The 19,646-nt window shown below is 39.1% G+C and overlaps 1 protein-coding gene across 1 annotated transcript in view; it reads right to left on the bottom strand.

Moving 5' to 3' along the window:
* The window catches only part of LOC126272558 (trehalase-like), a 357,199-nt gene that overhangs the window by 179,108 nt on the left and 158,445 nt on the right, over nucleotides 1-19,646 (bottom strand). Inside the window, exon 2 of the mRNA XM_049975480.1 lies at nucleotides 13,656-14,444. Coding sequence (XP_049831437.1) covers nucleotides 13,656-14,444 — 789 coding nt within the window. The remainder of the gene's footprint in view (nucleotides 1-13,655; nucleotides 14,445-19,646) is intronic.

The raw sequence follows: 19,646 nt of genomic DNA, 5'->3' as shown, positions 1-19,646 counted from the left end.
ATGTTCCAGCAATGTTTGATGGGATTCATGTTGGGCACTCTGACTGGCCAAATCATCCCCTCTAATTGTCCAAAATGTTCTTCAAACCACCCATGAACAATTGTGACCCAGTGACATGGCACATTGTTTTCCATAAAAATTCCACTGTTTTTTTGAGAACATGAAATCCATTAATGGATGCACAATGGTCTTCAAGTAGCCACACATAACTATTTCCACTCAACAATAGGTTCAGTTGGACCAAAGGACCCAGTCCATTCCATGTAAATACAGTCCATACCATTATGGAGCCTCTACTATCATGCACAGTGCCCTCTTGACAGTTAGGGTTCATAGCTTCGTGGGGTGTGCACCACACCGAACCATACCTTCAGCTCTTACCAACTGAAATTGCAATTCATCCAACCAAGCCTCATTTTTCCAGTCCTCTAGGTTCCAACTAATATGGTCATGAGCCCAAGAGAGGCACTATGTGTGATGTTGTGCTGTTAGCAAAGGCAATAGCATCAGTTGTCTAATGCTATAACCCATTAATGCCAAATTTCACCACAATGACCTAATGGATGTGTTTGCCATATGTCCCACACCAATTTCTGTGGTTATTTCACAAAGTGTTGTTTGTCTGTCAGTGATGAAAACTCTGCATGAACATTGCTGCTCTTGATTGTTATGTGAGAGGTAATGTCTGAAATTTGATATTCTTGGCATACACTTGATAGAGTGGATCTCAGAATATTAAATTCCCTAATGATTTCTGAAATGAAATGTCTGATGCATCTAGCTCCAACTATTATTCCATATTAAAAGTCTGTTAATTCCCATTGTGTGGCCATAATGATGTTGGAATTATTTTCACATGACTCAACTGAGTACAAATGACCATTATGCCAATGCACTGCCCTTTTATACCTTATGTGCATAATACTACAGCCTATGTGCATATGACTATTACATGACTTTTGTCACCTTGGTGTACATCTGCCTTAGTGATCAACACCTGCAAGCTACAGTTCAGAGACTTCCCTCCTATCTTAAAGTCACCAACCATTTATAGATCATCTGAAATCTGACTCTGTCCCACTCCCACTACAAACCTAAACATAATCAGTACTGTAGTTGTAAATTGTCATAAGCTGAGTTTCAAAATAACCAGAGCTCAAAGTGCTAACAGAAAGCACTGAAACTCAAATTGTCATAGGCATGGAAAGCTGACTAAGGCTGGAAATAAGTTCATCTGAAAATTTTACAAAGGACTTCACTGTGTTCAGAAAGGACAGATTAAATAGAGTATGTGATGGAGTGTTTATTGCTGTCAGAATCAGTTTACCTTGTAATAAAATCAAAATATGAAGATATACATGCACACAATACAAGGCAAAAATCTGACCTTCATATGAAACAGGCGAGAACATCATTGTGCCAAAAAGGCACACTACATACTGGGATAAAGATTTTCAATAATCTACATAACCATATTAAATCAATAGGTAAACTCTATAGTTTTAAGGGTGAAGTAAAGGCATATTTAACTGATCATTACTTTTATAGCCTGACAGAATATATAAAAGCCAAACAACAAAAGTAAAGATGTATTATTAATATTCTACTTTGTATGTTGCCTGTAATGTTTGTTGTATGTATGAATCTTTGCTAAATTACTTCAATATTTAGTCCTTAGGATTGCAATACAAACTGTATTTTATCTTGTAAATACCTAAAAATGTCCAATATTCTTATTTATATTCCATACATATAGGATTTGAAGGACTAAATAAAAAAAATGATAAACCTCAAATATATAGTTCTTTGAGTTAGTACTGATAGAGTTTATACTTGACAACTGGAATAAATTAATATTTGCTTCCTTTTACCAACCCTCTGACTCAGATGATACAGTTCGCAAACAGTTCAAAGAAAGCTTGAGTCTCATTTCAAATAGGTACCCCACTCTTACAGGTATAGTTTGGTGGTGACTTCAATCTACCCTCAATATGTTGCAAAAATACACATTTAGAGTTGGAGATAGGCCCAAAATGTCATCTGAAATCATTCTGAATGTGTTCTCAGAAAATAATTTTGAACAGTTAGATCAGGAGTGCACTTGAAGTTCAAATGTTTGTGAAAACATAATTCACTTCTTAGCAACAAATATTTGTGAACAAATAGGGAGCAGAATTATGGACAGAGGGATTAGTGACCACAAGATTTTGTAGCAAGACTGAATACCTTAACATCGGAACCTTCCAAAAATAAATGTAAAATACATCTATTTAAAAAAGCAGATAAAAAAGTTGCTTGAGACCTTTCTGAAAGACAGACTCCACTCCTTTCCATCTGAATATGTAAGTGTAGATGAGATGCAGTTTATCTTCAAAGAAACAGTACCAATAGTAATTGAGAGGCAAACACCAAATAAAATAACAGAGATAGCACTGATCCCCATGGAACACAACAGGTCAGAAGACATGAAATGTATTCTCAGTTTTGAAAATGGACAACCATCAGTTGTATAATGGAAAGACGATTATTGAAATTTGTGCTGGACCAGGAATCAAACCCGGATTTCCTGCCTGTCACAAGTGGTTGCCCAACCATTAAGTTATCCCAGCATGACTCATTACTAGATCTAAACTTCCATATGTCATCAACAGTGTGTCTACAACCTGTACATGTACATCCATTATGTATATTCCCATACAGGGGGAGAGGGGGGGGGGGGGACATTTTACTTGAAAGTTGCTTGCCCAGTGTCAGCAGATAAACACAATATTACAGTGATTGTGTTATTATTATTCATGCATCTCCAAAGGAACATTGCATCCTAATTTGGAGTAATATGCACTACAACATCCAATTTATCTGCTGATACCAAGCAAGTGACCTTCAAGTGGTGTGTCTCCCCTGTAAAGTTATATGCATAACGGATGTATGAGTTTAGGTTGTAGAAACATAGTTGACAACATATGGAAGTTTGAGTCTGGCTGTGAGTCTTGCTCGGATAGCCTACTGGTGAGGGAGCTGCTACGATAATTGAGAAACTTGGGTTTGATTCCTGGGTTGGGTTGTTCGGGGGAAGGAGGCCAGACAGTGAGGTCATCGATCAATTCAGACTAGGGAAGGATGGGGCAGTAAGTCGGCTGTGCCCTTTCAAAGGAACCATCCTGGCATTTGCCTGGAGTTATTTAGGGAAATCACGGGATACCTAAATCAGGATAGCTGGACATGGGATTGAACCGTCATTCTCCTGAATGTGAGTTCAGTGTGCTAGCCACTGTGCCACCTCACCCAGTAGGTCTGAGTCTTGTTTCCGTACTAATTTTCATTGTTGTCATTCCATTCTACAGCTGATGGTAGTCTATATTCAGAACTATGAATACATTTTGAGTATTTCATAACGGCTTTAGTCACCACAGTTCTTGTTCCTTCAGACATCCATGCAAGTCTGAAGGAACACTGCATCATAATTTGGAATAATATAGGGAGTGCAAAATCACATAGGTCAGAACATTGTTGCAAAAACAACAAAAAAGACATGCCAAATTTAAAACAGTGCAAAAGCATCAAAATTGGCAAAGTGTTACACAAGCTCAAAATTTAGCAAGAACTGCAATGAGAGATGCTTTTAATACTTTCCACAAAGCAATTCTGTCTTGAAATCTGGCATAAAATCCAAAGCATCTCCGGTCATGTGTAAAGTACACCAGTGGAAAGACACAATCGATACCTTCACCATGTGGTAGCAATGGTGATTTTACTGATGCCTGTGCCATTAAAGTGGAGTTGCTTAATATGGTTTTCTGAAATTCCTTCACCATAGAAGGCAAAGTAAGTGTTCCAAAATATGAATCAAGAGTAACTGCTAACATGAGTAACTTAAACAATATTAGAGAATGAAAGTTGCCACTCACCGATTAGAGGAAATGCTGAGTGGCAGTAGGCCTATAGTGATGTGCCTATTGCAAATCAGCATCTCTGCTATATGGTGAGTGGCAACTTTCCTTCTCTAATATTGTTACATTCCATCCTGGATTTTCCATTGTTTGATGAGTAACTTAAGAGTAGAGATCCTAGGTGTGGCAAAGCAACTTAAATCACTTAATAAAGGTGAGGCCTCCAGTCCCAATGCCGATACAATAACTCCATATGTTGCAATCATATATAACTAGTCAGTCATTGAAAGATCTGTACTTAAAGACTGGAGAGTTGTGTAAGTGACACAATATCCAAGATAGGACTGATACTGATTGGAGGACATTGAAGAAGTTCACTGGACATAGTTACCTCATCAGCCTAGTTCAAAAGCAGATTTCCTGGGCCATAACATCCAGTCCTCATACTGCTGATCCCTACAAAGCACAACTTAGTACAACAACTCTTGTCACTCAGTACTATACGGGACTTGAAAGTATTAATCAGCTTTTTTGCATGGCTATCTTTACAAAAAAATCGTTCCCTGAAATGAGGTCTGTTCTGTCTCACATTTTGCCCACCACACCTAGAATAGCTTTTTGTTGCCCTCCAATCTCTGAAATATCCTTGTCAGATCCGGTGCTTCTTCTGCACCCATTTCCCTACCCTACTGCCTGTATCGCTGTGATCATCCCCATTGTAGACTTGCACCCCACACCCTTCTATCAACCCCTGTACCAGACCTATAACTGGCAAAATATATACAATCAAAGGGAGAGAACCCTGTGAAACAAGAATTCATGTACCAGCTGTCATGTAAACACTGTTTGACCTTTTACATTATCATGACCACCACCAAGTTATCAGTTAGGATGAATGTGCATAGGCAGAGGGTGTCCTCTCATAAATCTTCCAAGTTGTGTGGTTTGTTCCTGTAGACCTTGCCTTTTAGGCCACCTCATAGGAAAACACCAGGTAATGTTAAATCAGGTGATCTTTTGAAATCACTCTGTTGGGGAAAAATGATTCAACCTCAAACACGGTCACTCAAGATGTGTGGCACATGGCACTATCCTCATGGTACCAACTGAGGCTAAGTTCTTCATTGTTCAACTGGTTCACAAATTGCTGAAAACATTTTGATGTAAACTAAACTTTTTGTAGTAGACAAAAAAACACACTGTGATATTGGACAGAACACACCAGTCTTTTGTGAATGCATGGGTTGCTCCACCAGTGCATGTGGATTTTTATTACACCACAAATATGTATTCTGAGAGTAGAGAGAGGTGGAACCATGCAAATCACTGAACCACCTGTGCTGCAATATTTCTGACCCATGAGTAATAAATTGCTGAAACCAGTGGCAAAACATAATGCATTTGTCTTCAACATTGAAATTCAGTTCATGAACAACTGTAACCTTTTATGCATAAATATCAGCTTTTCTTCACAGCTCTCTCAATGTGCTCCATGACATTCCACATTCCTGGGATAAACATCGAACAGACTTGCAGGAGAGAGCAACAATCACTGTTTGATGCCAAAACCCCCCATTATGAGCATACAACACCATTACACTGCTCCCCATCTCATTCAATAATTCTTGTATGCACCATTTAGATGGTATATGGCGGTCACCACATGATTCAACAAACATTCGCTAACATATCTTAATGGAACCAGTAATCCAATATTGTTTCACAAGAAATGTTCTCTTTGACAGGATATTGATACATTGAACACTGAGCTCCTGTCAAAGCAATGTAAGGAAACACACTGTTGTGTCAGACAATTTTGCAGTTGCAGTTGCTGTTATGGCATAAAGTAAAGTACTGGTACACCAGTCAGGAACAAGAGAGCAGAGACGGGTGTGAAGGAGACATCAGCCAGCTGCACATTGACCGACCTCTCCCCAGGACAACAATGCAACAGCAGTGGCCCCTATGCAAAGAAAATGTAAGTGCCATACCCGATTGGCCACAGCCCAGAAGCTTCAAGACTAGTGACCTCAATAGAAGTGCCAACTATACTACTTCACTTGTATTAGGAATTGTATTTACTGAAGAGATTTCTCATTTTACGTGTCACTCTTTGCTTGCAACATATCTACGTACTTCTCAAAGTTAAGTATTGTCATTTGCCTTACTGTAATAAAAACTCATTAATCTGATTTGTTTGAATGTTGTCTAGCAATCCGAGAAAGCACGTTTCCTAAATTTCCCATAGTTGACTACTAGGCCGGATTCAGCAGTTACATGGCGGAATTTCTGCGGCATTACTACAAATGATTGTGGAGCCTCTTTCAAGTGGGGCACCTTGTATTTTAGCTTGTAAGTATTTTTGCAACCATGAACTATGGAAATTGCCAAGGAAAGGTGGCTTGCATACTGTGGTGATGTAGATAGGTGTATTGTAGGTGCAGGTGCAACCACAATGGAGAGGTATATGTGGAGAGATCAGACTAACCCACAGTTCCTGAAGAGAGCAGCAGCCTTTTCAGTAGCTGAAAGCAAGTAGAAACTATAGTGGTTATCTTTTTTACCAAGCATATACAACTCTACTGTATGGCATCTACCTAGGTAAAATAGTCTACTATTTTGATGCCTGGAACAACTCAGGAGCACATTGTCATCAGTATAAACAAAACTGGCATGTCATGGGCCATAGTGTGAAATGTTAGATCCAGTAATTGTGTGAGTAGTTTAGAGGAGTGGATAGGTGAAAGTTAAATATTGTGGGAATTAGCTAAATATGGTGGCAGGAAGAACTGGACTTCAGGTCAGGTGGGTAGAGGTTTATCAACACATAATCAAATAGGGAAAATGCAGGAGCAGGCTTAGTAATGGATAAGAAAATGGGATTGTGGGGAAGCTGCTATGAGGAACATAGTTGATGCTTTATCAGAGCCAAGATAGGCACTAATTCAACACCTATCACAGCTGTACAAGTCAATGAAAATTTATTTGTGATGGGTGTCTAGAGTTCAGCAGTAGGAAAAGGAAGAGAAGAAAAAATAGCAGAACAACATGGACTGAAGTAAAGGAATGAATGAGAAAACAACCTGGTAGAATTTTGCACAGAGCATAATTTAGTCATCACAAACATTTGGTTTAAGATTCATGAAGGAAGTTATACGCGGAAGAGATCTGGGGACACCAGAAGGCTTTGGATTGATTACATAATCGTAAGACATATTCTGAGGGCAGATTTTAAACTATAAGACATTTCCAGAGGCAGATGTTGACTCTGACCATAATTTATTGGTTATATACTCCAGATTCAAACTCAAAAAATTTGAAAATGGTGGAAAACTGAGATAGGATCTGGATAAACTGAGGTAACCAGAGATTGTTGATAATTTTAGGGGGAACATTAGATACCATTGGACTACAACAATAGCAGATAAATGGGTAGCTTAGATAGAGGAAATAGGGAGGGCAGCAAAGGACCACATCTGCAAAAAAGCAAGACGTAGTAGAAATCCTAGAATGACACCAGAGATATTGACTTCAATTCATGAAAGGAGGAAATACAAAAATGCAGCAAATGAAATTGTCAATAGGGAATGCAGCTGTCTAAAAAATGAGTTTGACAGAAAGTGCAAAATGATTGAGTAGGAATGTCTGGAGGACAAATGTAAGGCTGTAGAAGCATGCACAGACCTTTGGGTACAGATGTATGCATATCAGGATTTCAAATGGCAAGCAAAGAAAGGAAAGTTGAAAATTAGAAGGAACATACAGAGGGTCTATATAAGGGAAACTAGCTGGCAAGTGATATTTTAGAAAGAGAATAGAAGCTGTAGATGAGATGAGAGAAGGTCTTGATGGAACACTGAAAGTCTTAAGTGAAAACAAGTTCACTGGTAATGGATGAAATTCCCTTAGAAAATGCTAGATCTGTAGAAGAGCCAGCCAAAACAAAATTTTTCCACCTGGTGTGTAAGATATATGAGACTGACAAAATATCCTCAAATTTCCACTTTCAAAGATAGAGGTGCTAACAGGCATGAGTATTACCAAACTTCAATAAGTCATGCAAAATATTCATAACATTTGTGGATTTACAGAAAGTATTTGACAACAGTCATCTGACTACACTCTTTGAAATTCTGAAGGTGGCAGGGATAAAATGCAGAGAGAAGAAGGTTATTTACAGGTTGTACAGAAACTAAACCACAGTTACAAGAGTCAAAAGACTTGAAAGGGGAACAGTGGTTCAGAAGAGAATGGGACAGATTTGTAGCCTATCTCTGATATCAAGTCTTTGAAATGAGTAATCAGTGAAGAAAAAAAAGGAAAACTTTGAAAACGGGGGAATTAAAGTTCAGGGAGAACAGATTAAACTTTGTAGTGTGCTGATGACATTGTCGTTCTTTCATGATATGACAATGGGTTTGGAAGGACATATGAATGGGGTGGATAATGTTATGAAAAGAAATTGGAAGACAAATGTCAACAAAAGTAAAATAATGGTAATGGAATGTCGTCAAATAGTAGGGTGGTGGACAATGAGGTGTTGCTGCGGAGTGCGAAGGGACGAGGTGGAGAGAGAGGTCAGGGCAGGTGTGTGCAGTCAGGTGATTAGATGGTGGGGGGCTGCAGATTCATAGATTTGGAGAAGGCTTTTATTATATTACATGATAGATTTGGAGAAGGCTCTTATAATATGATATGGAATAAAGTGTTCGGCGTTCTCAGGCAATATGTTGTCAGGTACAGGAGTGTAGGGGAAATCCATTTTCTTAATATGAATATGTGAAGCAGAGTGAAATAGTCAGCACTGACTGCAAAATCAGGAAAGGTGATAGGCAACACTGATGAGTGGCACCACTAATATTGAGTCTACAAATAGAAGAGACAATGAGGGAATTGGAAGACTGCCTCTATGTGGGAAGTCTTTGTCTGAGAGAGTACAAATCAGAATTATATGGATTCCTGATTACATAGCAGTACTTGCCAAACATGAATGGAAACTGAGTCAGGTGGTAGACCGAGTGATAGCTTGTGATTATAATTTGCACATAAACAAAAAAGGAACTGAAACAATGGTGGGCATAGCAGGTCAAATTTTAAACTTGAATGTGGAACACTTGAAGAGGTAAATGAATAATTCTACTTTGTAATTAGAATAGATAAATAAGAATAAAGAAGAAATGGATAAGAATAAGAAATAAGAAAGAATAAGAAATAAGATATAAATAAGAAGAAAGAGCTAAGAAATCACTAATGGCAGGGATTTCACAAGAAATAGCTGTTATGAGCCAAAATTATATGTGTTCAGATCAGAAAGAGATTCACAAAATGTTATCAGATAAAAAACATGGGCAACTAGAAACACAGAAATGAAGTAATTTGAAAATTTTTGAAATGTGTCATTAAAGGAGACTGATGAAAATGCAGTGGATTAGTTACGTTATTAATGAAGAAGTTATACAGTGAATTAAGAAGAAAAAATGAATTTTGAAGAACATAGCGAATCAAAGATATTTAGACATGAGCTGTTGCTGAAAACTGACTTAAAGGAGTGGCACGTCTACATCTACATCCATACTCCGCAAGCCACCTGACGGTGTGTGGCAGAGGATACCCTCAGTACCTCTATCGGTTCTCTCTTCTATTCCAGTCTTGTATTGTTCGTGGAAAGAAGGATAGTCGGTATGCTTCTGTGTGGGCTCTAATCTTTCTGATTTTATCCTCATGGTCTCTTCGCGAGATATACGTAGGAGGGAGCAATATACTGCTTGACTCTTCGGTGAAGGTATGTTCTCGAAACTTTAACAAAAGGCCGTACGGAGCTACTGAGCATCTCTCCTGCAGAGTCTTCCACTGGAGTTTATCTATCATCTCCGTAACGCTTTCGCGATTACTAAATGATCCTGTAACAAAGCGCACTGCTCTCCATTGTATCTTCTCTATATCTTCTATCAACCCTATCTGGTACGGATCCCACACTGCTGAGCAGTATTCAAGCAGTGGGCGAACAAGTGTACTGTAACCTACTTCCTTTGTTTTCAGATTGCATTTCCTTAGGATTCTTCCAATGAATCTCAGTCTGGCATCTGCTTTACCGACGATCAACTTTATATGATCATTCCATTTTAAATCTCTCCTAATGCGTACTTCCAGATAATTTATGGAATTAACTGCTTCCAGTTGCTGACCTGCTATTTTGTAGCTAAATGATAAGGGATCTATCTTTCTATGTATTCGCAGCACATTACACCTGTCTACATTGAGATTCAATTACCATTCCCTGCACCATGCGTTAATTCGCTGCAGATCCTCCTGCATTTCAGTACTATTTTTCATTGTTGCAATCTCTCGATACACCACAGCATCATCTGCAAAAAGCCTCAGTGAACTTCCGATGTCATCCACCAGGTCATTTATGTATATTGTGAATAGCAACAGTCCTATGACACTTCCCTGCAGCACACCTGAAATCACTCTTACTTCGGAAGACTTCTCTCCATTGAAAATGACATGCTGCATTCTGTTATCTAGGAACTCCTCAATCCAATCACACAATTGGTCTGATAGTCCGTATGCTCTTACTTTGTTCATTAAACGACTGTGGGGAACTGTGTCAAACGCCTAGCGGAAGTCAAGAAACACGGCATCTACCTGTGAACCCGTGTCTATGGCCCTCTGAGTCTCGTGGGCGAATAGCACGAGCTGGGTTTCACACGACCGCCTCTTTCGTAACCCATGCTGATTCCTACAGAGTAGATTTCTAGTCTCCAGAAAGTCATTATACTCGAACATAATATGTGTTCCAAAATTCTACAACTGATCGACGTTAGAGATATAGGTCTATAGTTCTGCACATCTGTTCGACGTCCCTTCTTGAAAACAGGGATGACCTGTGCCCTTTTCCATTTGGAATGCTTTGCTCTTCTAGAGACCTACAGTACACCACTGCAAGAAGGGGGCAAGTTCCTTTGTGTACTCTGTGTAAAATCGAACTGGTATCCCATCAGGTCCAGCGGCCTTTCCTCTTTTGAGCGATTTTAATTGTTTCTCTATCCCTCTGTCATCTATTTCTATATCTACCATTTTGTCATCTGTGCGACAATCTAGAGAAGGCGCTACAGTGCAGTCTTCCTCTGTGAAACAGTTTTGGAAGAAGACATTTAGTATTTTGGCTTTTAGTCTGTCATCCTCTGTTTCAGTACCATTTTGGTCACAGAGTGTCTGGACATTTTGTTTTGATCCACCTACCGCTTTGACATAGGACCAAACTTTCTTAGGATTTTCTGCCAAGTCAGTACATAGAACTTTACTTTCGAATTCATTGAACGCCACACGTTGCTCTCCTCACACTACATTTCGCTTCACGTAATTTTTGTCTGTCTGCAAGGCTTTGGATATGTTTATGTTTGCTGTGAAGTTCCCTTTGCTTCTGCAGCAGTTTTCTAACTCGGTTGTTGTACCACGGTGGCTCTTTTCCATCTCTTATGATCTTGCTTGGCACATACTCATCTAACGCATATTGTACGATGGTTATGAACTTTGTCCACTAATCCTCAGCACTATCTGTACTTGAGACAAAACTTTTGTGTTGAGCCATCAAGTTCTCTGAAATCTGCTTTTTGTCACTTTTGCTAAACAGAAAAATCTTCCTACCTTTTTTTAATATTTCTATTTATGATCACTGATTCCATGTTCTGCATTAACTGATTCAAATAGTCTGGGTCTGTTTGTCACCAGAAGGTCTAATTTGTTATCGCCACAAGTTGGTTCTCTGTTTAACTGCTCAAGGTAGTTTTCAGATAAAGCTCTTTAAAAAATTTCACTGGATTCTTTTTCCCTGCTGCCCGTTATGAACATTTGAGTCTCCCAGCCTATATTCGGCAAATTAAAATCTCCTTCCAGAACTATAACATGGTGGGGAAACCTACTCGAAATATTTTCCAAATTATGCTTCAGGTGCTCAGCCACAACAGCTGCTGAGCCCGGGGGCCTATAGAGACATCCAATTACCATGTCTGAGCTTGCTTTAACCGTGACCTTCACCCAAAGCATTTCACAATTCGGATCTCCGTCAATTTCCTTCGTTATTATTGCACTTCTTATAGCTATAAACATGCCTCCCCTTCACTGTCCAGCCTGTCTCTGCGGTATACATTCCCATCTGAGTTTAGGATTTCATTACTGTTTACTTCTGGTTTCAGACAACTTTCTGCCCCTAGTACTATATGGGCGTTGTGACCGTTTATTAATGAGAGCAGTTCTGGGACCTTTCTATAGATGCTCCTGCAGTTTACTATTAGCACATTAATATTGTTATTCCCTGTTGCATTTTGCCTACTCCTACCTTGCCGCGTCTCAGGGGGCGTCTTGTCGGGCCTAGGGAGGGAATTCTCTAACCTAAAAAGCCCTCATGTGCACTCCACATGTACTCCGCTACCCTTGTAGCCGTTTTCGGCGTGTAGTGCACGCCTGACCTATTCAGGGGCACCCTACATTTCTCCACCCAATAGCGGAGGTCGAGAAATTTGCACCCCAGCTCTCCGCAGAATCATCTGAGCCTCTGGTTTAAGCCTTCCACTCAGCTCCAAACCAGAGGACCACAATCGGTTCTGGGAACGATACTACAAATGGTTAGCTCTGATTCCACCCTGTGAGCGAGTCTTTCCACCTTCACCAATTTCGCCAACTGCCTGTACGAACTGAGGATGACCTCTGAACCCAGAGGGCAGGAGTCATTGGTGCCGACATGAGCAACAATTTGCAGTCTGGTGCACCCAGTGCCTTCTATCGCCGCCGGTACGGCCTCCTCCACATCTCATACGAGACCCCCTGGCAAGCAGAAATAGAGGGAAATAACTGCAGGGGCAGTCATAGGTATGAGTACACATTTCAGATCATTAATTATGTGGCATATAGCAGTTGCAGCTGGGCTGAAATGAAGAGGAGGAAAGCTGGAAAGTGATCCTGCATCAAACCGGCTTCAGGGTTGTTGATCTAAACAAAACAACAGCCTCATAGTGATCTGTACTTCAGTTACAAGTTATTAATGAAGTTTTACAGTGAATCAGCAAGAAAAAATTAATTATGGAGAACACGGCAGGATAATACATACATGTGCCTACATTGCCCTTTTATTAGAGCCCTATTGGGCAGGCAGGGGATGAAGGGAGGAGGGGGGACGTTGGAGGGGTGGGGTGTAGACAGGGGATGAAGGGAGGGGGGGTAGGCAGGGGATGAAGGGCGGGGATGAGGATGGTAGGGGGGGTGGGGGGGTGGGGGGGAAGGCAAACTCCATCCCATCCTATACACTTAACGCCTTGTGGAGAAGAACTGCGCAGAGGAAGTGCTCCCTACTTCCTTCGTACAGAGTGGTTTCAATGTATCTATGGATGCTCTGTGCTTCATACCAAAAATGTGAACCATAGATAAGAAATGCTTAAATGTTTTATGCAGTTGGAATTATTCCTCATTGTTCTAGAACATAAAAACTGAACTTGTCATAATGAAATGATACACACTACTACTGAATAGCTAATACTGCAATACCAATAATGACTCAGTTGCATAAATTGGCAGCTAATGGGGAAATCATAAATGGCCCAAAATCTTTTCACCTCTTCCAGTAAAAGACCAGGTAGATGAAGAAATGATCTGATAAAACACTCACCTAACTTCCCTGACACCTACCTTTACCCCCCCCCCCCCCCACACACACACAGACATTGTAAATCTTGTTTAACTGATTCATAAGTTCATTTTTATACTTACGTATAAGACTCAGGCCGGGGACCAGATGATGGCGCATAGTAGCGGCATAACGTATAGCTCTTTCCGTTTTTCTCAACAGCTACAGTTCTGTTTGACATCCAAAATGAAAACTCCTTGTCCATAGTATCTATGTACTGCTTTATTATCATTTGTGCTTCATGCGGCTTCACATAAGTAGTATAGGAATAAATCATGGGTACAAACATAGGTGGCTGTGAACGTTCTAAGTAGTATACACGACCACCATTTGGTATGTGGCCTATATCTTCTACCATATGAGCAAAGTTGGCAATAATTCCTTTTGCTGTTTCCTTCATGCCACATATCAGAATGCCATTAACAATCCAGTAGGTGTCCCAGTAGTAATATTCCCGAAAGCGTCCTCCAGGTATTATGAAACCATTTGGGACATATATCAGGGAGTATCTGTCAGGATTTTCTTTCACATCATCTGAAATTCTTCGAGCCAACTCTTTCCACATGTCATTTAAATAGTAGGCCCAGTTTCTCAGATCTGGATCCCTAATAGTGTTAAGACTAGATGGATTTTTTACCCAATCTGGAGGAGTCCATTCCTCCAATTCCTTGCCCTCTTCAAAATTATCGGAAACAAAGTTCCGTATTTGTTCTTGTGAGGGTGAGCCATTTGTTGAGTCCATCAAGGTTTGGAATTCAGACAGAATTTCTTGTGATGGTTTTTTCTGTTTCATGTCCACAAAAGTTTTGTCATCGCTGTAAATTTTGCTCTTCTGCACAGTGTCTAGTAAGGATCCCTGGCAGTAAATCTGGCTGTAAAAAAGCAGAATACAAAAAAAAATTTAATGCCTTTTTCATAATAATTTCCAGTTTGCAAACTAACTATTTATGTAAAGTGAGTCTGAAGGCAACTAAAGAAAATTATGGAGGTTTCTTCATGACTTATTCTGGGTAACTGTGATTTATTCAGGTTTTTACGCTAGCTACCTTTATTTCAGTGTGAATACTTTCACAACAATGAAGAAGCCTGTAGTATGCAATCACTGAAACATACAACATGAAGCATTAAGTGAGTCAAGAAACTTCAGATGCAAAATTACTCTAAAAAGCCAAGTCATATGGCACAGCTGACACTAAGAAAGAAGATATTTATTGCACAAAAACGTGTTATCAGAATAATGTCTGGGGCTCATCCAAGATCATCTTGTAGACAGTTATTTAAAGAATTAGGAATATTGCCAGTAGCTTCACAATATATATACAGCTTAATGAAATTTGTTGTTAGTAACCCAGATCACTTCAGAATTAATAGCACAGTCCACAGCTACAATACTAGGAGACAGGGTGACCTTCACTACCATTCATTGAATTTGACATTGGCACAAAAGGGGTTGAATTATACTGCCACAAAGATTTTTGGTCAATTGCCAAACAATATCAAAAGTCTGACAGACAACCAATCGGCATTCAAAAGTAAGTTAAGGGAATTCCTGAATGACAACTCCTTCTACTCCATAGATGAATTTTTAGACATAGGTCAAAGAAATACAGTAAGCATTAACAATTGTACTGTATATAAGACTAACAATGATTATTTGGGATAAATGAATCTTGTGTACTTTGACACGTTCCACATCATTACGAAAGAATCATGTTCATGATCCATGGAACAAGTAATATAACTAACTAACAGGGAGATGCCTAAATGCAAGAGTCTTTCTTTATTCTTCACACAGAGTGGCTGCCTTCCTTCACAAAGTGTGAGTGCTATGTGTTCAATTGTATCTGTTACATATGGGTAAGTTTAATGGGTACACGTGTAGCACAGTGCCATATTTTTGTGAGATGACAGCTAGAGAAGAGAGAGGGAGAATCTACATGCTGGAATATAACTGACTCATTCAAATAGCAACCAGGGCATTGCTGAGATCAACAGTGCTACGTGCCCTCACTTCATGAGGTTCTACAGATAGGTTTGGAATTTAATTCAGAATACTGGCACAAGACTGTTGATCAGGAACTTTACACCACCAGCTCTCCTTCCATTTGCCATAAAGGCAAAGTACTCTGATGTGGTTGCTAAGGCAGCAGGAGCAACTCTTCACAGTGTTTTTGTGCCACTCTTCCATTACACTGAATGGACCTGTACATGAGGTACAAATCAGAGAACTTTTCATCAGTAAACTTATCCATATAGTTTTGTGTCACTGTAAGTATATAACTAAGATCGGTAGAAAAATGAATGTGAGACGGAAACAAGTAATACTGAATGTGAGTTTGAGGATGAAGAGTAAAGTGAGCATTACTATTGTCAATAGCAAATTCTGTATTACTGGTGGCAACAGTAAGTATCATGACTGAATGGAACAAATTCATTACTAAGAAAGAGACACAGCTCATACTGTCAACATCTGCAGTGTTGTGCAGACATTTTCATTACAATAAAGATGCATAGGTGAATGGGAACTAAATAAAGTGAAATTACCCTTTAATAAGCCTCATGAGGCTGTGGATGCCTTATTAAAAATACTCAAAAAATATCCCTGAAAAACTTGAAATTTTGTCTGTGAAGTGTAGGCTCAGTTCTTATATGCAAAGTAACATCAAACTGCTTCCATTCATTTCATTCATTCATTCATTCATTTATGGCAATCCACAGATACTGTCACATAGGGGTACCTTCAGGAATTTTCTATCATTCAAAGGATACATCAACAAAGAGAAACACTTGCTATTAATTAATTCTGTACATTATTTTAAAGAATAGGTTTTATTACAGTTCTGTGAACTATTTTTGCTTCTTCAGACTAAACTGAAAATAATAAAACTAGCAGAGCATATGTTAATCTTCAAAAAGCTACGCTGGAGAGAAGCTGTTTTTCTATTACTGCTTTTTTATTTATTTTTGTAGTTAACCATCATTTTTTGCCAAAAGAAACATGGACAACTTGTCCCTGTTGAAGAAACACACCACATGCATATTTCTTACAATAAGGAAGTAAGCCTCAGAAACTCATTAGTTTATTGTTTTTTGTATTGAAAGCAACCTCTTGAAAAAATTACAAAATTATGAGGTAGAATTTTTGGTCAGCACTTACCCCCAGGCTTCAAAATACGAGTATTTAGTACTGACAGTACACATTACAAAGTACAAAATTCTATCGTAGGTTAGAGAAAAAACAATTTGTTCCTTCTTCACGGAGCAGAGGGGAGAAGGTTGGGAAGGGCAGGATGAAGTCCTCAAAATAGGTGGGTCACTATCAACCTGATATTATCACGAAGATGTTAGAGGCCATATGTGCATGTATTGTGCATGTATGAACTGCTTTGTCCAACAGCTTAGTCTACTTATGAATTCACTTTTAAATAGGATTGTTTGCTACTCAGTTCCTCCTCCGTATGGTGAGTAGCCTTCCATCCTAATGTGGAAGGTACTTGTGGTTCAGAAACCTAAGAGAGTGTTGGGTACTTTTATTCTTATCTGACAGCAGGACTAAATATATTGTCTCCTTCAGATAAAGTCTGTCTCAGAATTCTGTTGTCTGTTTGCTCATATATCAGAAGAATTATCTTCTTGGGGAGTGAACTTTGAGTAAACAATCTGTTTATTTATCAGAAATGAGCAGTAAAGATATTTTGTGAAGTAGTCAGCTGCTCATCTTTCAGATCTTGGAATTCTTACACACTTGACTCAATAAATTTACTCCTTGATGGTTTCTGTTCCTAACATTAAATATTAGTTTGAACTGAACTGTGAGCTACACACATGTAAGATACAACACAAAAGTAGTTTATTATGTACTTTGAAGGCAGAGGGGCAAGAAAGGAAAGGAAAGGGAACGAACTTTGATGTCAGCTGCATTGGTACTTCATGTGGAAATACTGGCGACGAGTAAAATTGTATGCCAGACTGGGATTCAAACCCAGGATTTCCTGTTTATTAGGCAGTTGTGTTAACATTGCACAATTCAGACACACTGTTTGTCTCAGCTACACAGCCTACCTCGGTACACCCCTCAGCCAACCCTCATGCCCACCTACCTACAGTCCTTGCTCGTGTCCTCCATGTTTGCTACTTTGAGGTTCCCAAAGGAGGTTGAACATAATTGTGTGTCTGTACTGAAGGCAGTGGATTTGTGACCCATCAAGGTGAATCAATTATATGAATGTGTGGCTGTCTGTTATTACAGACATGCGTGAAAGAATAGAGGCCATGCATACATAAAACAAAAATAGTTTTCATGTAAACTTTGCCTTCTTGTTTATAGTTCAGAGAGGAGTTATATGCTTTTGAGCTAAAGTATTCAAGTTCTATCTAAGATAAATCAAGAAATTATGGATCTCAACCAACTTAAATGAAAATTAAAAACTTACGTCATGAGCCACTTTTCCAACAAATTATGTGAAAAGCTATCCTTGAGGGTAGAAAAGTTCTGTTAGCTACATGGTGTAGTGGTATTCATTGTAAAGCCACACAACAACTAGTAATGTATGTGGATGGGATCAGAATGTAATTGTCTAGGTAACTAATTTCCCCAAGATATGCCGATGTAGTAAGATAACTAATGAATTACCTACAGAGGACAAACAGCAGCTGTCAAGTTTAACTAAGGGATCGACAGCATTCTCGAAAGCAGCAGCTTCCTTTTTAATTTACTTAAGTTTAACTGGCATAAGCACACACAGGACTAAGCAGTATGGTAACAGAATGTTGTTCATACAGTGCACAGAATATGCTTCTTTTGTGACTGAATGCACCCCATGCCAGTACTACTGAGGAAAATCCCCTGACAATACGGAGAACTGAATCTGGCTCCTCCGAATGGCAGTCGACTATGCTGAACACTTGGCTGGAGATAGATAGATATCAATAAGGAACAGCACTTGTACCGAACAATATTTTTGATTGTAGCAATAAAAAATATTGAACACAAGGTGTCAGTTTTATTATGAGGATCACTGCTGTACGATTAAGAATTAAAGTTACAATATTCACCACTTGTGCATTATTTGATGTCAGTTATTTTTATATTTCCATTTTTAGTGTCATGGGGGTGGCTATTGAGAGTGCTATGTAAGGATCTGGCTATCTAGCATGCTATGTAACGGTCATAAGTGCAATACTGTCACTCTACTGCATAGGTGGGCAAGGTTGTACTTATTGTTTATAATTCAATAATAGAGGAACTCTGGCTCAAGTTTAAAAGAATAGTTGACCATGCGCTGGATAGATATGTATGCAGTAATACAGTTCTTAGTGGGAGGGATCCTCCATGGTATACAGTTACTGTAAAAAAAGTTATGTAAAACAAGGCAGAGGACTATAGATATGGATATGCTGAATAAAATGCTTTTGGCTGTCAAGAGAACAATGCATTATGCCTTTGATGACTACTGTAGCAGAATATTGTTAACTGTCATTTCACAAAATCCAAAGAAATTCTGGTCCTTTTAAAGACTGTTACTGGCACTAAAGTTGGTATCCAGTCCCAAGCGAATGAGTTAGGAACTGAAATTTAGGGTACCAAGGCAAAAGATTAAATGCTTAACTCTGTTTTCATGTGTTCCTTTACAAGGGAAAACCCAGGAGAATTGCCCCAATTTAATCCTCGTACCACTGAAAAGATGAATAAAATAAGTATTAGTGTCAGTGGTGTTGTGAAACAGCTAAAATTGTTAACATTGAACAGAGCTCCAGGCCTCAGATGTAGTGCCTGACAGATAACTGTGGTCAGTTCTTGGAGAAAGGCACAAGTCACATTTGTCTAAAAGAAGTGTAGTAGAAGTGATCCACAAAACTACTGTCCAATATCTTTGACATCAATTTGTTATAGAATTGTAGAACATATTCTGAACTCAAACATAATGGGATCTCTTGAAGGGAATGACCTCCTCATCCTAAAAGCTTTGGATCAAGGCAGTCAGGTAGATGCAGCGTTTCTTGATTTCCTAAAAGCATTTTTAACTCATTATCACAACTACACTTATTGTGAGAAGTACAATCATATAGCGCAC

The sequence above is a fragment of the Schistocerca gregaria genome, chromosome 5 (genome assembly GCF_023897955.1).
Source record: "Schistocerca gregaria isolate iqSchGreg1 chromosome 5, iqSchGreg1.2, whole genome shotgun sequence".
NCBI lineage: Eukaryota > Metazoa > Arthropoda > Insecta > Orthoptera > Acrididae > Schistocerca > Schistocerca gregaria.
The sequence above is the reverse complement of the archived record's forward strand: the minus strand, read 5'-3'. Positions and strand labels throughout refer to the sequence as shown.